Raw genomic sequence first — 17,930 nt, 5'->3', positions numbered from 1 at the left:
CTGTCTCCCGAATCCAAACTGGAAGTTGGTTCCACAGAAGAGGGGCCTGAAAACTGAAGGCTCTGCCTCCCATTCTACTTTTAAATACTCTAGGAACAACAAGTAGGCCTGCAGTGCAAGAGCGAAGTGCTCTAATAGGGTGATATGGTACTACAAGGTCATTAAGATAAGATGGGGCCTGATTATTTAAGACCTTGTATGTGAGGAGCAGGATTTTGAATTCAATTCTGGATTTAACAGGAAGCCAATGAAGGGAAGCCAAAACAGGAGAAATATGCTCTCTCTTTCTAGTCCCTGTCAGTACTCTTGCTGCAGCATTTTGGATTAGCTGAAGGCTTTTCAGCGAGTTTTTAGGACTTCCTGATAATAGTGAATTACAGTAGTCCAGCCTGGAAGTAATAAATGCATGAACTAGTTTTTCAGCATCACTCTGAGACAGGATATTTCTAATTTTAGAGATGTTGCGCAAATGGAAGAAAGCAGTCTTACATATTTGTTTAATATGTGCGTTGAAGGACATGTCCTGGTCAAAAATGACTCCAAGGTTTCTCACAGTGTTACTGGAGGCCAAGGTAATGCCATCCAGAGTAAGAATCTGGTTAGATACCATATTTCTAAGATTTTCAGGGCCGAGTACAATAACCTCAGTTTTATCTGAATTAAGAAGCAGAAAGTTAGTGGCCATCCAGGTCTTTATGTCTTTAAGACATTCCTGCAGTTTAACTAATTGGTGTGTGTTACCTGGCTTCATGGATAGATAGAGCTGCGTGTCATCTGCATAGCAGTGAAAATTTATGCTATGTCTTCTAATGATGTTGCCTAGGGGAAGCATGTATAATGTAAATAGAATTGGTCCTAGCACTGAACCCTGTGGAACACCATAATTGACCTTAGTGTCTGAAGAGGACTCTCCATTTACATGTACAAATTGGAATCTATTAGATAGATATGATACAAACCACTGCAGTGCATATTCACACCTAAGGTTTGAATTCAAGTTCTGCCCAAACTGAACGCTTGAAGTTAAACTACAGTAAAAGTTGGAAAAAAACGAAGCAACAGTCTACTCCATCAGCATTAATATATGATTGTGAAAACATCGTGTTTTTTAATAGTTTCAGTTAGTACAACATGACAACAATCAGAAACACATCACAGAAAATTAAGCATCTGTACAGCAAAAAATAAAAAAAACTTCAGTTTTAGTTTTTCTATCAACATAATTACATGTCTATAAAAATAAAATACCATTCCCATTATTTATTTGTTAGGGAATTTGATAAAAATAAGAACTCTTCTAATTAATACTGACGTCTGGGTCTCAATAGGTCATTACAGATGACTGTGACATTCACTTTTTCTAAAGCCAGTAGTACAACACACACATATTACATAACTATTGTTACTATGTACAAATACACATCAAGTATCACATCAAATACGCACACATTAAGAAACTGAAGCACATCACCACCTCATATTGAGGTCAAAACTGCACATTCACATTAGACTGACACATACAACAGATACGTAAAGTGTTAACCTGTTACAGGAGCTTCAGAACAATACGATTTGAAAGCCATTTTTCACATTGTCATGACTCATTTCAGAATTTAACAACATACTGGTCTTCAAGCTGGCAAAGCCTAGTGTAACTTATGGGTTTGGCTACTCTGAAACCTTCTGGTTAACACGACTGTCACAAAATTATCAATCACGTTTATTTCACTCGACGGTAAGTGCATTGTTTGCTGTCAAGAGCTCGTCACGGGGCAAAGATTCACTGCTTAAAAACATGATAAAGGTGCTCACTATGAAAGGCAGGTATGACAAAACACAGGGCACATTTTTACAGTAAACATCAAAGTACACATATGTACATGCAGACACATGCCATCTACATTTATGTTCATTTCATGAACATTTTAAGTCACCAGATCATGCAGCTGGCAACCTACTTCATACAGCTAAATCACGTCAAAGCAGTACTAAGTACTAAACATTTCAGGAATCCCAGTTAGACTGAAAAGATTCACACACTCATAAAAACCACAGAGTTAATTTAATGCCCTTAACTCCACAATCTGCATCTATCTTTACCTTTAAATGACTTAAAAAAAATTTTAAACTGATTTCCTTCATTTGCTGCAGAATTTTTAAGCACAAGAAAGAGATTAGTCAGCAAGTGACAGCCTATGTCAGCACGCTGTGAGCTGCACATTTAACGGTTTTCTTGACAATGGTTTATTTGTGACTGTAAGATCTAATATGTGCTAAAATATCTTAACATCAATACTATTACGACAGAGGACAGAGGCAGTGGGGTTACAGCAGTGGCGTGTGCACACCATCCAGTGGTTAAAACCCGCAACAGCAGCTATTACGACATGGATAATATTGAAACGCGTCACTTTCAGGGAAAAACAGAGCTACAGACCTTCATTTGAATGCATAATACTCCAATTCTAAATCAGTGAACATAAACTTCTGTTTTTTGCAGCCATGTTTGCAAAGTATATCCCCATCCCCACCTTTCAGTTCCTTTCCTCAGACTAGTGCTTCATGCAGACTCAACACCACCAAAAACAGTGCCACAGTGGATTTTATAGTAGCATTAAAGTTCAAATGAACTGTTTTCTCCTTTCCTTAACTGCATCTCTTTACAGCATGATGCATCTCTATCATAACACCTCGCATAGATACTAAAATTACACAATAATTCAGTAGTTTCAATTTAAAGTACACGTCACAGTGTTAAAAAAAATGCAAAAAAAAAAAAAAAGCTCACTGATTTAAAAAATGTGGGTTTCACAAAAAAAAGCAGTGCAGTGGAGCTTGAAAGTAAACATCACTTATGTACAGTGCAGGACATTTTCATCAGAGTTATAACCCAAAATCTATGAATTCGCACAGACAAACACACTCACAGTCAGTGTGATAATAATTCCCAGTTCAAAACAATGCAAGCAGGACAATGTCAACATTTTCCATTCACACTGCATTGAATTTAAGTCCTTATGTGGCACTTCAGATGGCTTCTTCAGACAGTTATTCAACATATTTCTTAGTCACTAATAGCTGAAAGCCTCAAGGACAACAGCTCACTGTAATAAGAGAAAGAACCTTTAAAAAAAAAGGTTAGAAAACTAATGCATCTCTGGGTTTCAAATCTTAACAAGGCTCTAAGGAGCACTGTTCGCTCACACGCTGCTGCCTCGGCTCTTTAGAGTGGTGACTCTGCGCATAAACCTCCTGGTGCTCCGGCGGTAGCGTGGTTGTGTGAAGTAAAACAGAATCGGGTCCAGAAAGCTGTTCATGCTGGCAAAAGGTCTGGTGCTCTTATAGATGATTGAGAACAAGTTTCTTGTTGTGCAGGGAGCATTGGGCAAGGTGCGCACCACCAGGTACAGAGTCTTTGTGAGGTGAAACGGAAGGAAGCTTACGCAGAACACCGCGGCCACGATAATGATCATCCTCACCGCCCTGTCTCGTTTATCCCCGGGCGCTATGGAGACACCCTGATAGGACACTGGGCGGCAGAGGATGAAGGCCATCTTGCAGTAGCAAACCATCACGCCTATGAAAGGCAGCAAGAAGCCGAGGCACGTCAGAGCCATGCCGTAAGGATAGTAGTCTACCGAGCGCCCTGGCGTGCTCAAATCGTAGCACACGGTGCGGTTGCGCTGTTGCCCTGTTGCTGCAAAGTGGAAAGTTGGCGCGCACAGGGAGGCAACCACCAGCCATACCAATCCACACACGCACCACGCCATCTTGCGACCACCCTGCTTGTGCCACACCGCCAGAGGGTGGCAAATGGCCAAATAACGTTGCACACTGATGCAGGTCAGGAACAGGATGCTGCCATGGAGATTACTGAAACAGGAACACAGACAAGAAAATGTTGTTGAGCTGAATATTATCACACTTCAATTGTATGGTCAGCAAAATTAAAGTTTTTCTTAAAAAAAACGTGCTTTTTTGAACAGAGCAAGGGATTTCAGTATAGCATTTCTAAACCTACTCTTTTTTCATTTCGTTTTGCACACGATAAAAGAATTATTTCAAAAAAACAAAAATTACCAGGGCCAATATCAAGGATTGCTTATGCTCACAAAGCAGGAGATAGATATAGAAAGTTATCACCAAGTGTCAGGAATTCGAGTGAGAAATATCATCAAAAAAGTCAAAGAGCCACTGAGTACAGAATAAGCTTGTCAGATGTAGGAAGTGAAAAACTTCAAAGACTCTGGAAAGAAAACTTGTTAGAGATTTGTCTAAAGGACCCAAACAAACTACCAACATGAATGACTTAGCTGAATCAGGAGCTGTAGTCACAAAGGAGACAATCACTAGAAGCCTGCATAGAAATGGACCGCAAGGCTGAAAACCAAGAAAATCTTCAATTCTGCAGAAGAAACACCTTCAAGCCAGATTGAAGTATTTTTAAGGACAAGCTGGAGAGACTAAGCATACTGGAAATGCATCCTTTGGTCAGATGAGATAAAACTATTGCTCTTTGGCCACAGAGACGCTGCTTATGTTTGGAGAAAGATGGGCAAGGCGTACAAGACTAAAGTGAATATTAGTGACTTTGTGGTCTACTGAAGACCACGGTCCATGCCAGAAGACTGTCAAATCTGGAAAAGTTTGAGATATTATCCACAGAACAATCACAGAAGATCGCTTAAGAGACTTGTTGAAAACTACAACAAACCACTGCAGGCTGTTACGCAGTTAAAAGGATAAACAAATGCCTATTAGCATCAAGGAGGGTAATAATTTTGACCCTGGCAGTTTTTGTGAAATTATTTTGTTTCTGTGTGCAAAGTAAAATAATAACATCTAAATTAAGACCAGTATGTCTCAAAAAGATGTATTAAAAAATGTTTGGGAAATAAAATTTGATTTTCATTGAGTGAAAATCAAAGGAAATTAGGTCACAAGCCTCCCCTCAAAAATACATAACAAAAGACACATGGCAGGGTTAAGACTCTCAGTGTGTTCCCAAAGTACTTTTCACATCATCTAACAGAAGCTGAAACCTCCTCCCCCACAGTGTTTCCCACAATTGTGCTCATTGTTCTTCTAGCACACAGTCTGGCAATGATACCCCTACTGAGGACTACTTCCAGATATTTCCATCCACCAAAAGAAGATTGGTGCTGGTGGCAGCCCCCCCGCAAAACAACAGAAAAAAAAAACAGATCAAAGTTACAGAAAACAGGGGGAACTCCCACAAATCCCAACTTCTGCTACTAATAGCATCTGTGTGTGCACTAGCACCATTTCTGCATCTGCAATAAATACCTTGTCATGTTCAAAGGTATTGAACTTCTTTTATAAACTAGTCTTCATCCTTTACACACCAGCTCGTGTCACAAGTGTGTGCACTATAATGCAAAAAAGTACATTTTTTCCAGTATACTTAAATATTAGTGTCATTATCTCCCTTCCCATTACTTATCACATCTTAGATCCTCTTTTCTTTACTATCCCTGTCCAAATGTGGGACGATTCACATATGAACACTGTGTCACATATCACTTGCATACTCCAGCTTTAACAATGGAAAATTAATTCCCAAAATTACATTAAAAGAATCAGAAAAATGAGCCAATAATCAAACAAGAACCCACCTGTAGAACTGAAACCTGACCATCTTACAGGTAAACTCCCCAAAGGGCCAGTAGTCATGACTCGCATAGTTGTAGACGAGTAAAGGAAGTGACATCACATACAGAAAGTCAGCTATGGCCAAGTTGAGCATGTAGATGTTGTTTCTGGACAAATTGGACCTCTTCCTCCATATCTTCAGTATGACGGTGGCATTGAGAGGAAAACCGAGCAGGAAGACGATGGTGTACACAGCAGGAAGTAAAATGCGCTTAAAGTCTTCCTTGTAGGTGCAGCGAGGGTTAACCGCCCCACTGCTGACGTTACTGAGAGCGTTAAGGAAGCTGTCTGTAGGGTGTGAGTACAGGTCCACTGGGAAAGTTTTTGAGTTGAGGGTTTCTGTGGGGATGGTGCTGAAAGAATCTGGCATCTTCACATTCTGGAGGAGAGACAGAGAGACAGGTGAGACTTGGTAGCTCGATTTGTTCAAGATCAAACACAATTACCGGGCTATTGTATTTGATGGAGTACAGGTAGAACTTTATAGGTTTTCTTATTATTAGTTGTCTGTGGTGTACAAACTAATCCAGGGAGGCTCGCAAAGAGCCATATTCAGCTTGGCCAACACTGTAGGAGGAGCAGTTCTCTCCTGCTCGTGTATGACCTTGACCTTGAACACAGTTTGGCTGAAAACCCATTAGGTGATCACTGTGTGCAAATTTCACTAAAATCTAAGAGGAGTGGATGGACGGATGCCATCACATCACATCATCAATTATTTTGTCATACAGGCAAAAAAATCAACATTTGTTTTGGATGTAACGGCACACACACACGCACACCCACAGCCTTACCTAGAAGACTCCTATTGTTCCCATTTGTCAATTTAACTGGGAAAACACATGAAAGCAATGTTTCTATAGCATGCCACGATTAGACAAATGAAACAGAAAACATGCAAGAAAACAAATGGATGAAATAGACAGAGAGGGAAACTCTCCACCAGAGGGCACAAGAGATCTGTGTTTGTGTGATATTCTCCAATATTACACAGAAGCAGTCACCTTGAGCCCTGTGAACACAGGACCTTCAGTATTTCTTATTTGGACAAATGTATTCATGTATTTTTTATTTGATACTAGTTCATACTAAAAGCCTTGTGAACAGTCAGTTTAGTGCAAACTATGCAGTATGCAACATAAAAGCGGGAAGGCCACATTTATTAAATGTTTGGAGGAGCAGCAGTGAGCAAGAAAAGATTGTTTTTGCAGTTTTTTAAACCACATGTATATAAAAAAAACTTGTAGTTAATCATATTTTTAAAGTATAAACCTAGTTATTATAAGGGCTTATTAGTATCTCTGACAAATACCTTATAACCCGACTTGAAGCCTAATAATCTCCGGGCTGTGCTCACCGTAAAAAGGGCTCACTTTGTATTTACGAATACATACGACAGACTGTAAGAACTACAACAAAATAAGTGCTACAGTGAAATAATACTCATTTAATCTCTCCATCATTTTCTGACAAGTGTAGACCAAGACGTTTGGTCAAGTTTTGAAATGAAAACCACTGCAGACTGTCTGATCTCCCACTCACATTTCACAACGTCTGGAACAGGTCTGCTATACACAAACAGACTTATTAATGATCTTAAATATTCCTCTGCCTTCCAACATCAGTCATATCCACTTCCCTCATGGCAGCTGAGTAAGTGATCTGCCTAAGGCTTTTCCTCCAAAGCCCTGTCAGACTGTTAGTCACTACGTTTCACAACCAACCAACCAACCAACCAACCAACACCCTCAAGCCTGCGTCTGTGCTTGTGTGCCAGAGTGCGTAAATGTGAGGTATCTGTCAAAGCTGCTTAAAAATACTGTCTTTGGATGTGTTCAAAAAAAGTGTTAACTGTGTGTGTTTTAGGTGAGCTCCTCTGTGTGGGTGCGCAGTTGTGAACAGAAGTGACGCACAATTTTATAACTCCTGGCACAGAAACTGAGGGAGAGGAGGTGAAGGGAGCAGTGTGCCAAAGGACCACTGAGCATTTATCTGCAAAGATGAATAGGAAACGTTGCTGAGGAGTGCTCTGCAGTCTGTTTTATCTGCTGATGACTCACGCACAATGTACTTCAGATTAGTGATTTGGTTGAAAATCAACTCCGCAAAAGGCCTTGAGGCCAAAATTCTTTGCTAACCTGAAGCATAAAGAAATCATAACACTGAATTAAGTCTGCAGTACCGTGGAAAACAGTCATGGACATGGGGCTCTTGTTTTTGCCACAGAGGAGGCTCTATTACTCATCTTTATGTTCAGGCTTGCTTTTAGAGGCTTTGCAGAGCCTGACCTGAATAAACTATAATGAAATGTGTAATAGATTGAGCAGTAGCTCCTGTTTGTGACATGTGTTGGTGCTCATAGTTCGTATTAAATGAACAGTTCAAGGACAGGCAGTAACATGAAAGCTAAGCTATAATTCACTTTACAAAAGAACTAATCGGCTCATTGCCACATTTTCCTTCTTTAGCAGTACTGCAATCGTTCAGACAATACAGTAAGGATAGAGAAAGAGAAGCACACATCCTGGATCCTACAAGCCCTAGCAAGCAAACCACTGGTTTCAAAGTAAGAGCTGAGATGTGAGAGGCCAATAAAGCACTGATTCCCATGCTGAATATCTGCACCTTATTAGGTTAAGTATTGTGGTGGAGATAATCATATATCAAATAAAGCCAGATTATTTTAAAAGGATTTTGGAATAGGGGGCAAATAGAAGTAAAGGCTCTTTCTGATCTATTCATGTTCAGGACACATGTCAAAAATGTTTCTAAGAAAATGGGAAATATATAAAGGTGACACTCAGCCTGAACTCTCTTAGGCGACTTTCTTGTAACATCTTTATTATTAGTAGTAGTAGTTTTTCCCAGTTTAGGTTGCCCTTAAGGGTAGTCTTCTTTTCCTTTTGGCATTACCTTAGTACCTTTTATCAGCCACAATAAATCGTTAGCTTTTTCTTAAGATTTCTGTTTCACGCCTTCGTTTATCTGCGTTTGGGTCTGCACCACAATCCCTACTAGGTCTGCAGGAGTGGACCGTGACACTGGGAAAGGCCAATCCGTGACTGATAGTGTTTCATTGCATGGGCGGTGTGTTTGGGTTCACTGTCATGCTGGAAAAAAAAAAGCCGTTCTAAATAAGACGTTTTCCAGATTTCCAGATGGTATTAAATAGTTGATCAAAATCTGATGGTAGTTTTCTGTGATTATAACTCCATTAACAAGAACTCCAACACCACTGGCTGAAATGCAGTCCCAAATCACGACAGAGCCTCCACTGTGTTTTATATGTGGCTGTAGAGACTCACTGTTTTAACTGTCTCATGATCTCCCTCCCTCTTCAAGCACTCTAAACAGCAAAACATAATCGCAGGTCTCTCAGTAGTCACGTCTTCATACACATATGAAGCACACTCCTACATAGATATGTAGCCTGTGTGTGAGCCTCTAGATTTATTATCCTTCATTTATGCAGGTGAAAGTCTAATAAGATTTCAATCTCATTTCCAAGAGAGACTTGGCAATGATTTCAGGGTATGAAGTGTGCTCCATTTATTCAAAAATGACGTTAGTTTATCAATATAAGGAAATATTACTAAATACACAAACTTAAACAAACAAAACTTTACTCATCGAGCTTCCCTGGCACTTGTGAAGCGAACATAAACCTGCCCAATGACTCACTCTAGTTGTCTGCCCACATCACTCTGTTAAATTTTGATAAACTGTTCATACACGTTCTCCTCAGATCCTTCCCAAAAAGATTCAATCATTTAAATGGTGCAGCAACTGGTCAATTTAGAGATTTTGAGAGCAAATCCTAATATGTTGTCATCTTTATTGTAATTTTTTTCAGCATGCAGATACAGTGTATCAAAGCTATAATGTAAATGGAAAGCTAAGTTGACATTTGGGGTTATCTGCACTGCCAGGAGAGGAATAAAGAATTACAGAAATAATACTGATGCTGTTTTCACTGCTAATAGTAAAGGAAACTCTTACCTTTAAAAGTATTTAATCCAGATTTAAAAAAAAAAAAAAAAATTTACTGGAGAATGCGGGCATCGATCCCGCTACCTCTCGCATGCTAAGCGAGCGCTCTACCATTTGAGCTAATTCCCCTTCATGCTGTGCAGTGCAAAAATAAAGCCTTTAGAGGCACACACCCACAGCCCTGCTCACGTAATGTGACCAGTTAATGACAGGGACACTTCCTCTTCAAGATAAACACACCCTCAAACACGCTGCTGCATACTCTCCACCCTGAGGACTGCCAAAAGGCTGAGCTGAGCAAGTCACACAAGGTTATTTATAAACCATGACTGCAAGAATGTGACTGCCACACTCAGGACAAATATAGGAGATTAATAATTCATCATAACAAAGCTGTAAATCAAATGACACCTAGACTGTATTAATGATTATTCTGCATGTGGATATGGTGTCAGGACCTTTGAACTCTGATTAAGGTCATGCAAGGTAACTCTGAGCACGTCAGTATCAGAAGTAATGACTGATAGCAGAGCCCAGCTAATATTTTAACCACGTAACCCGGAGAGTGCACTTACCGCCTGCATGTGTTTTTATTGCAGTACTATGAAAAATGAACATGACTCTGTAATGTAAACCAGCAGAACTTTAAGGTTCCTCTCAATGTTACAGAAATTTATGAGGTGTTTTAAACTCATTGTTTGGTTTTTCGCATAACTTTGGTGTTTAGGCCTCTTTTGAGTAGTAGCAAGCAACTGTTTCCAGGGTGCACAGCGCCAGGAAATGAAGGTTATTATAGTTAACTAAAATTAAACTAAAAACTAAAACTACATTTGAAAAAAAAAAAACATTTTAGTTAATTATTTTTTATATAAAAAAGCAGAATTTAGAAAAAAAATTAAACTACTGGAAACAACTTTGTGAACTACAATAGTAACAAAAAAAGTAAAATAAAAATAAAAACTAATTAGAAAAAACAACCCTATAATAACTCCGCGATAAAGCCACTGCGTGCTCACTGCTAAGAATCGCACTAGAGACACAAAGTCACTAACCAGTTGTGTAATATGTCAGAACTCTCCTCTAGGAGTAAGTGGAGACAGAAGAAAAACGTCATGAGCCAACTTGAAATGTCTGATTTGTATGTGCAAACATGTCCGACATATACATTTTATATTAAAATAATGTTGTATACAAATCAAAAATGTGGTGTTCCTACTATTATTATTATTGATCTATGTTTCTGTCTGATCCACAGATAAAAATCCAAAGAGGGATGTGCAGAGAAGAGATAATGGATATGTTTCCGTGGACATCTGGCATGCAGACTGGAGCAGCCAGGGCTCGAATCGCCAACCTTCCAAAGAAGAAGAAGTGCTACAAAATAAATAAAAGAATGTGAAACAAATAAAACACATGAAACACAAAATCGTGACCAGTAAAAACAAAAAAGCTGGTTTAGAAATACTGACCTACAGAATGCCTAATTAAAACTGGCAGATAAGGTGACATAAAGAGTTATACTGTCGTGCATGTAGGAAGGCTATCTCTCTATCATTTAAATGAGGAGAAGAAGGAGATGTAGAGTAGAGGAGAGCAAGCAGGCCACAATTCAAGTCCAATTACTTTCCCATCTCCGATCTCTAAAGTCCCTGGACACCCTAATCAATGATTCATGCCCGCTGCCCCTCATTCACTCCCGTGCTCGGTTGTAGTTAATTGGAGAAACAAAATGACGAGCCAGGAAATCGATATTGGTATCGCACATGAGTATACGCGCAGTGCAATCACATGTCTGCAGACACACACTGCAGCCCAGCCAAGCAATCAGGAGCAAATCTACAGTAAACAAAACAGAGTAAATTCAGGAGCGCAGCAGGAGTACAATAGTCAACTGTACAAACTAATATCATGACACAGAAACACAAAAAAACTTCCACATATCAGTATGATCAACATTCAGGTCACAGCCCTCTATTTTGGATTAGAAAGAAACAGACTGCGATAATTATCGCTGCTAATACGGTGCAGGCTGTCACGAATCAATCAATCCTGAGAACAGGCGCTGTCAGGAGACGCTTTAAACTAATCAGCTGCACCATAAAGAGATGGACGGGTGATAAGCAAAGCTGGTGTTCCATCAAAGCCGCGCTACTTACCATATGGTCACAAAGATAATAAAAGCGTTTTTGTTGCATGTGACATAACTATACAAATCAGTATAAGGTCCTTTTAAACGTTCAGTAGTGCAAACAAAGACATTACTGCAAGGCTTGTGTAGAAAGTCCCCTTCTGGCCTACGTCAACCAAAGCATTATACCACGTTCCACTAATGAAGTGGACAAGACTGCAGCTGATAACAGATGGCATTCTAATAATTTGCCGTATCTTGCAATCAAAAACAGGCTAATGATGTTGTTGTTCTAAGTATGTCATTAGATTTACAGAGAGAAGGTCATGCAATATTTCCTACAAGTTTACTATGTGTCAGATATTTGGTGCACAAAAGAGGTCTGATGAAAGAAATGCAGAGGCAGGACAGTAGGGCACTGGTAACTGAAACTAAAATTTTGAAACACCAAAGTTCCTTCTTGTATGATTAATCTGAATCATCACTCTTACTTAACGTGTGTTAAAATTGACTTCTGTTTATGGTGAGGGGCTTACTATACATGCCTCACTCAGCAATTGCAGAACAGTCCAAAAGTCTTGCACCACCGCTTTCTTTACAGCAGACTTTCTTCTTTTTTTTAAAGTGGTATTGAGCAATAGTTCTCCAGGCTTTTTGAAGGCCTTTCAAATGTTTTCTTTAGACACTTGCTGCTTTTTTTTTTTTTTTCCATTCCAAAGTCCATCCTTGTACCTGACCAGTATCAAAGGAATGTTTTTTGGTCATTAGCTACCTAACACTGACCTGTGAATCTTTCAAGCATAAAAAAATGTGCATAACTCAATAGATAAACCAGTGTTGTGTCTATGCAAAACAGACAACTTAGCCCTTTTTAGGCGCTTTGTTATGAACAGACTGCCACAAAAGTGGGTCACTGATTCCAATTTCTTTAGAAAATTGTATCTTTTGCACCAAACAAGGTGATTCTCAGAAACTGAACAAGTGTCCGGCCTAAAAAACTATTTAGAGCAGATAAACCGTTTTAGAGAGTCATCTCCTTAACAAATAGGAAAAAAGCCACACAGAGAGAACTTGGTAAACTCCACACAGAAAGGCTCTAAATGGTGTATTTAACCCAGGACCTTCCTCCTGTGAGCCAACAGTAAAAACCATAGTTCCATCATGTTATCTATATTTATATATTAAAACAAAAATTCTGTCACTTTCTTGCCCTCAAAAATCTGTCTGTTTAAATGTTTTGATGAGCACAAAGGCAAACCTTGCCAAGCTGCTGAACTAATCAAAGAAAAAAATAACAGCAGGCAAGCTGAACGACATTTCACAATAGTTTCTCTCTTGCTTTTGTCCTTCAGCACATATAGTGTTATAATAACAATAATAATGGCTCACTGATAATGTAAAAATACCCCAGAAATGCATAAATATTTTTCTGATACATGTTTTTGTTCTTGAGCCACTATTAGTCACATTTAATGTTGTGAGAATAACATGTTTTTACTGATCTTGAGCTCCAGTAGCTGTAACATCTTGGTGCACAAAAAAAAAGCTTAGCAAAAGCTCAACAGACTGGTAAGCAGCAATTAGTCTGTTCCCCGTGGTTGCTGAAGTCATGTGTTTGTGTTGCAGAGGGGATGGAAATGCAGATGTGGTGAAAGCAGAGTCAGTAAAGCACAAAAAGAGAACAGAAACAAAAAAAAGTCTTTACTGACCGATCACCCAGTGCATTTGTGACAATTGCTGTGAATTACGCAAGTTTTGGAAACATTGGCAGTAATCTTTTTAAAACCTACTCAGGACAGACATTCGATTTATTTTGAGACATTCACATTAAATCACCAATTTGGCTGGTATGTTTATGATGGCTGCCATTAAGCTTGTGCTTGTTTATTCAGTGAGATAATGCTGACGACCACTTAACTTCATTTGATAAACAACTTCAGTCCTAAATTTTCTATGTCTACCCAGTTTTCTGCTTCTCTAACTCTGCGGCTCCAACACAGAGTTACATTAATCTGCTCCCGGGCAGACAAAAGAGAGGCTCAAACAGTGCCTAGCCGAAAGGAATCTCCACTAAAAACACAGCAGCCATGTCAAAGCCCTGTGGCGACTGAACCAGGTACTTACACAAGATAACCCGTCTAAGTGATTCTTGGTTATTACGTCAGCTACGTGACAACTTGTTTTTACTGGATCCGAGCACAGTTATGCACATTGTAGAGAGACATAACAAATACAAGTTATTAACCTCACATCTGCAGTTTTTTTCTGATGATTTCACTTCTTACTGTTTACACTATTATACTTGCCTTGCTTACTTCGAATATGATTTAAAACAAGTTATCATGGTTAACAGCAGATTTATTAAAGAACGCGTAAATAGCTTTTTACGTTGCTTTGACATATCGGTATGACTCTTTGGTCTTGAAACATTGTACTCTCCTGCAGTATGGCTGACAGCGGTATAAAAACAACTGGTTGCTGAGAACATACTATTCCTTTTTTAAAAAGGTCATTATTAAGGGTGTCTGTCCTGTGGCACACGATGTATTGCAGGGTGTTTATTAATCAGAGGGTCAATGGTTTGTGCTCCGGTGCCTCCAGTCAGCACCCTGAGGCAAGACAGGGAACCCCAAATTGCTCCTGATGCATCCATCAGAGTGTGGTGCTTAAAAAGCATAGAAAAAAATAGAAACCCATAAAGACCCCAAGGGCAACCTTTGGAGCTGAAAATTAAGGCAAATACCAAAGTAACAAAAACTGTATTTCATTTAATGGCTACTTCAATCTGGCACCGCAAGGGAGTCAGTCCCAATACACCCCATGTTAAAATGCGTAACTTTTCAGCATTGATAAGCATATTTACAGCCTGATTTCTTTTTTTAAATGTGTTGCCCTCCGTAGATAGTTTCCCGAGAGGGTGATTTTTTAAAATACCTAAACCACTTGAATGTTGGAATTAAGGGTGTGGCTGTTTTGACTGACAGACGGAGGCCACTGTCAGCGCCACACACGTGTGAGGGAGGAGGAAAAAGGAGAAAATAGCATGAATAAGAAGGACAGCAATCTGCAGCAGCAGTCTTACACAAATTCCCGGTCTCTTCTTCACAGTGAAAAATAAAGCATATTAATTTACCACTGGAGCCGGATCATTCCAGATGCCCACAGCATCAGCGTCAGTAATGGACGGGAACTTGTAAAAGCTGTTGCTGTGCGGTCTACCAAAATGTGATTTCCAGTATTTGCCAAAAATGACAGTCAGTATTTAAACTGTTATAAACGATTTGTTGGCGTATAAACATTTGTCAAACATATCTCTAGTGAATGATATCAAGCCATTTTAAGCCAAACTGTCTGCCATCAGTTTTTGGCAAAGCAGCTTTTATATTTCCTTTGTTTATGAATGTAAAACTCTCCCTGACATTGATTATAATGTGGAACACAGAGCATGTACAAAAACGCAGAGTCACAAAGATACTTGCAAAACTGGTCTTTTTTTGTTTGTTTGTTTTATATGTAACACCTTTGTAAAAGTGCAGACTGTTAATCAATATAAGCAAAGATGTTAGACAAACACTAGAAATCACTTTTTGGCACAACACTGGGATGTTGCGTTTTTGGCTTCATTCTGTATGATCTGCTAAACTTCATAATTTTCTACAAACTCCACAGAGATGCTTGAACAAATATTCGCACCTAGTATGTGCACCATAAATTATCACAGTCCTGGGACGCCTACAACGTGAGTGGATTATGACAGTGTCTTGCTCGAGGGCACATAGGTTCTGGCTTATTTGACTAGCGTATTTAAAGAGAACGTGGCAGCATTTTTTAAGGAATTTGATTTTAAATGATGAAGAGAAACAGGAAAGGGGATCTGATGTTATCACACCAGACGAGCTTATTAAGTACACTGACTGCACCGGTCAGTTGGGCTTTGAGCTGCACGGGACGTGTCTTACTCCAGCACTACAAATAACACAGCTACCAGCCGTCGTGACTCCTTACAGCTGCTTATTTTAGCACCACAGGAGCCCCTGCTGGGACACCCGTGCGCCTGGACGAATAATAACAAAACTACACATCTGTAGTAACAAGCTAATAAATCGCACACAGCTAAAGTGAATTACACGGCAGGTCAAATCGCGATAATTCCCCAGTGGGAATAATGCCTTTTTAAATATTCCTTTAGTGGTTAGTTGCTGAAGAAAGCAATAACACTATAAACAAACTGAACTTACCCTGAATGAAAAACGAAACAAGTGCGACAACATCAACAAGTTGGCCACTCGGCCATGGCAAAGTGCCGCTGCTGCTCCTCGGTGATAACAAAGCGCGGTTCGGCGAGCTGGGAAACGGACTGTAGCTGGGAAAATAACAGGTTTAAGAAAACGCCGAGCTGCTAGCTTTGAATTCACCGCTTATCTGTCACGGACCTACCTGCAGCGGTGCGGCTCCGCGAGCTGCTGCACACTTTACACGCTGTACAACTGTCACGCACGCGTAATGAGTCTTGCGCCACCTGCACGGACAAAGGGAACAACTCCAGCTACAGCTAGCGTCTCGCGCCTTTAACCGACATCACGTGTCTGGTTTCTTAAACAGACGTTACGACGGTGTTGTTTTTAGTGGGTGTTTTAAAAGCACCTAAAAATAAAGCTCCGGTAGCACTTGCAGTGCTGTTAAAACGTATTTACCACCGTCCTGATTTCTTCATATTTGCATATTTATGAAATTTTCCTTACACTACCTTTTCTTACAAGGCTGGTCCTACCATTAATTAACGCTTCAGCCGTAAAAATGATAAATCTTTCTTTATTAACCATTGCTTAAAAAGCCATCACTTGACCCAACTGTCTTTGCTATTTCTAGAGCAATATCCAGTTTTTTACTCAAAAAATGTTGAAAGAGTAGTTTTAAAACAGCTTACTTATCATCTGCAGAGGTTTCAGAGCTCATCCCAGTACGGAAACAACATTAATGAAGATGAGTGATCTTCTTATGGCCTCTGACAGTCTTGTCCTGCTTGGCGTCTGTGCAGCGTTCATACTGTTTGCAATAATATTTTATTACAGCGATAAGAGCATGCTGTAGGTATTAAAGGTACTGCACTGGACTGGTTTGAATTACATCTGCCCAATAGACTCCAATTTGTTCATGTAAATGGGCAGTCTTCTTCATGCACACAGGTTGATTATGGAGTTCCACAGGGTTCTGTGATAGCATTGAGCTCTGTCTTTCATAACGCAATTCATTATTACTATTTGTTCTATTAAAAAAAACTCCCAGAAAAGTCTTCAGTTAATCCAGAATGCTGGAGCAAGATTACTGACAATGTCTAGAAAGAGAGAGCATGTTTCTCTTATATTGGCTTCTCTTCACTGGCTCCCTGTTAAATCCACTATCAAATATAAAATCCTGCTCCTCACATACAAGGTCTTGAATAATCATCAGGCCCCATCTTATCTTAATGACCTCATAGTACCATGTCATGCCAGTAGAGCACTTTGCTCTCAGACTGAGGGCTTACTTGTTGTTCCTAGAGTATTTAAAAGTCGAATGGGAGGCAGAGCCTTCAGCTTTCAGGCCCCTCTTCTTTGGAACCAGCTCCCAGTTTAGATTCAGGAGACAGAAACCATCTCTACTTTTAAGATTAGGCTTAAAACTTTCTTTTTTGACTAAGCTTATAGTTAGGTTAGGGTCAGGTGACCATCCTTCTCTAGTTATGCTTCAATAGGTCTAAGCTGCTGAGTGTTTCTTCTTCGCTCATCTTTTTTTTCTCACTCACTACATGTTTATACACCTCTCTGCATTTAATCATGAGTTATTATTAATCTCTGGCTCTCTTCCACAGCGCGTCTTTTGTCTTGTTTTCCTCACCTCACTCCCATCCGGTCATGGCCGCCTCTTCCTTAGCCAGGTTCTGCTGGTGGGTTCTTCCTGTTAAATGGCGTTTTTTTCTTCCCACTGTCACCAAGTGCTTGCTTATAGGTGGTCATCTGATCATTGGGGTTTTCTCTGTATTATTTTAGGGCCTTTAATTTATAATACACAGCACCTTGAGGCAACTGCTGTTGTGATTTGGTGCCATATAAATTAAATGTAATTGAATTCAAATTGCTATCCAATGGTCAAATTGAAT

The 17,930-nt window shown here is 39.6% G+C and overlaps 1 protein-coding gene and 1 non-coding gene across 4 annotated transcripts; both read right to left on the bottom strand.

Annotated features, from left to right (window-relative positions):
* Positions 1 to 1,083: 1,083 nt before the first annotated feature.
* p2ry6 (pyrimidinergic receptor P2Y6) lies at positions 1,084 to 16,349 on the bottom strand. Of its 3 annotated transcripts, XM_005474662.4 has the most exons (4): positions 16,229 to 16,343; positions 16,030 to 16,154; positions 5,637 to 6,052; positions 1,084 to 3,873 (listed from the first exon to the last, which is right to left on the bottom strand). In XM_005474662.4, exons 2-4 carry the CDS (start codon positions 16,060 to 16,062, stop codon positions 3,201 to 3,203), a joined length of 1,122 nt encoding a protein of 373 aa, XP_005474719.1. In that variant the 5' UTR covers positions 16,063 to 16,154; positions 16,229 to 16,343; the 3' UTR covers positions 1,084 to 3,200. The 3 variants fall into 3 exon arrangements, with proteins under 3 accessions (XP_005474719.1, XP_003441687.1, XP_005474720.1); XM_003441639.4 differs by lacking the exon at positions 16,030 to 16,154 and having other exon boundaries at positions 16,229 to 16,349; XM_005474663.4 differs by lacking the exons at positions 16,030 to 16,154; positions 16,229 to 16,343 and adding an exon at positions 9,673 to 10,022.
* Positions 9,720 to 9,792, bottom strand: trnaa-agc (transfer RNA alanine (anticodon AGC)). The gene has a single exon. It is a non-coding gene; the product is annotated as a tRNA-Ala (tRNA).
* Positions 16,350 to 17,930: the final 1,581 nt, after the last annotated feature.

Source organism: Oreochromis niloticus, linkage group LG14 (genome assembly GCF_001858045.2).
Source record: "Oreochromis niloticus isolate F11D_XX linkage group LG14, O_niloticus_UMD_NMBU, whole genome shotgun sequence".
Classification (NCBI taxonomy): domain Eukaryota; kingdom Metazoa; phylum Chordata; class Actinopteri; order Cichliformes; family Cichlidae; genus Oreochromis; species Oreochromis niloticus.
Note: the sequence above shows the minus strand (reverse complement) of the source record. Positions and strands in the feature narration are given on the sequence as shown.

Bases quoted from the DNA above. Each gene is read 5' to 3' on its own strand.
- p2ry6 (XM_005474662.4), bottom strand. From the start codon at position 16,062: ATGTTGTCGCACTTGTTTCGTTTTTCATTCAGG. The intron at 6,053-16,029 runs GTAAGTTCAGTT...TCTCTCCTCCAG, and splicing joins TGTTTCGTTTTTCATTCAGG to AATGTGAAGATGCCAGATTC. The intron at 3,874-5,636 runs GTGGGTTCTTGT...TTCCTGTTTCAG, and splicing joins GTCAGGTTTCAGTTCTACAG to TAATCTCCATGGCAGCATCC.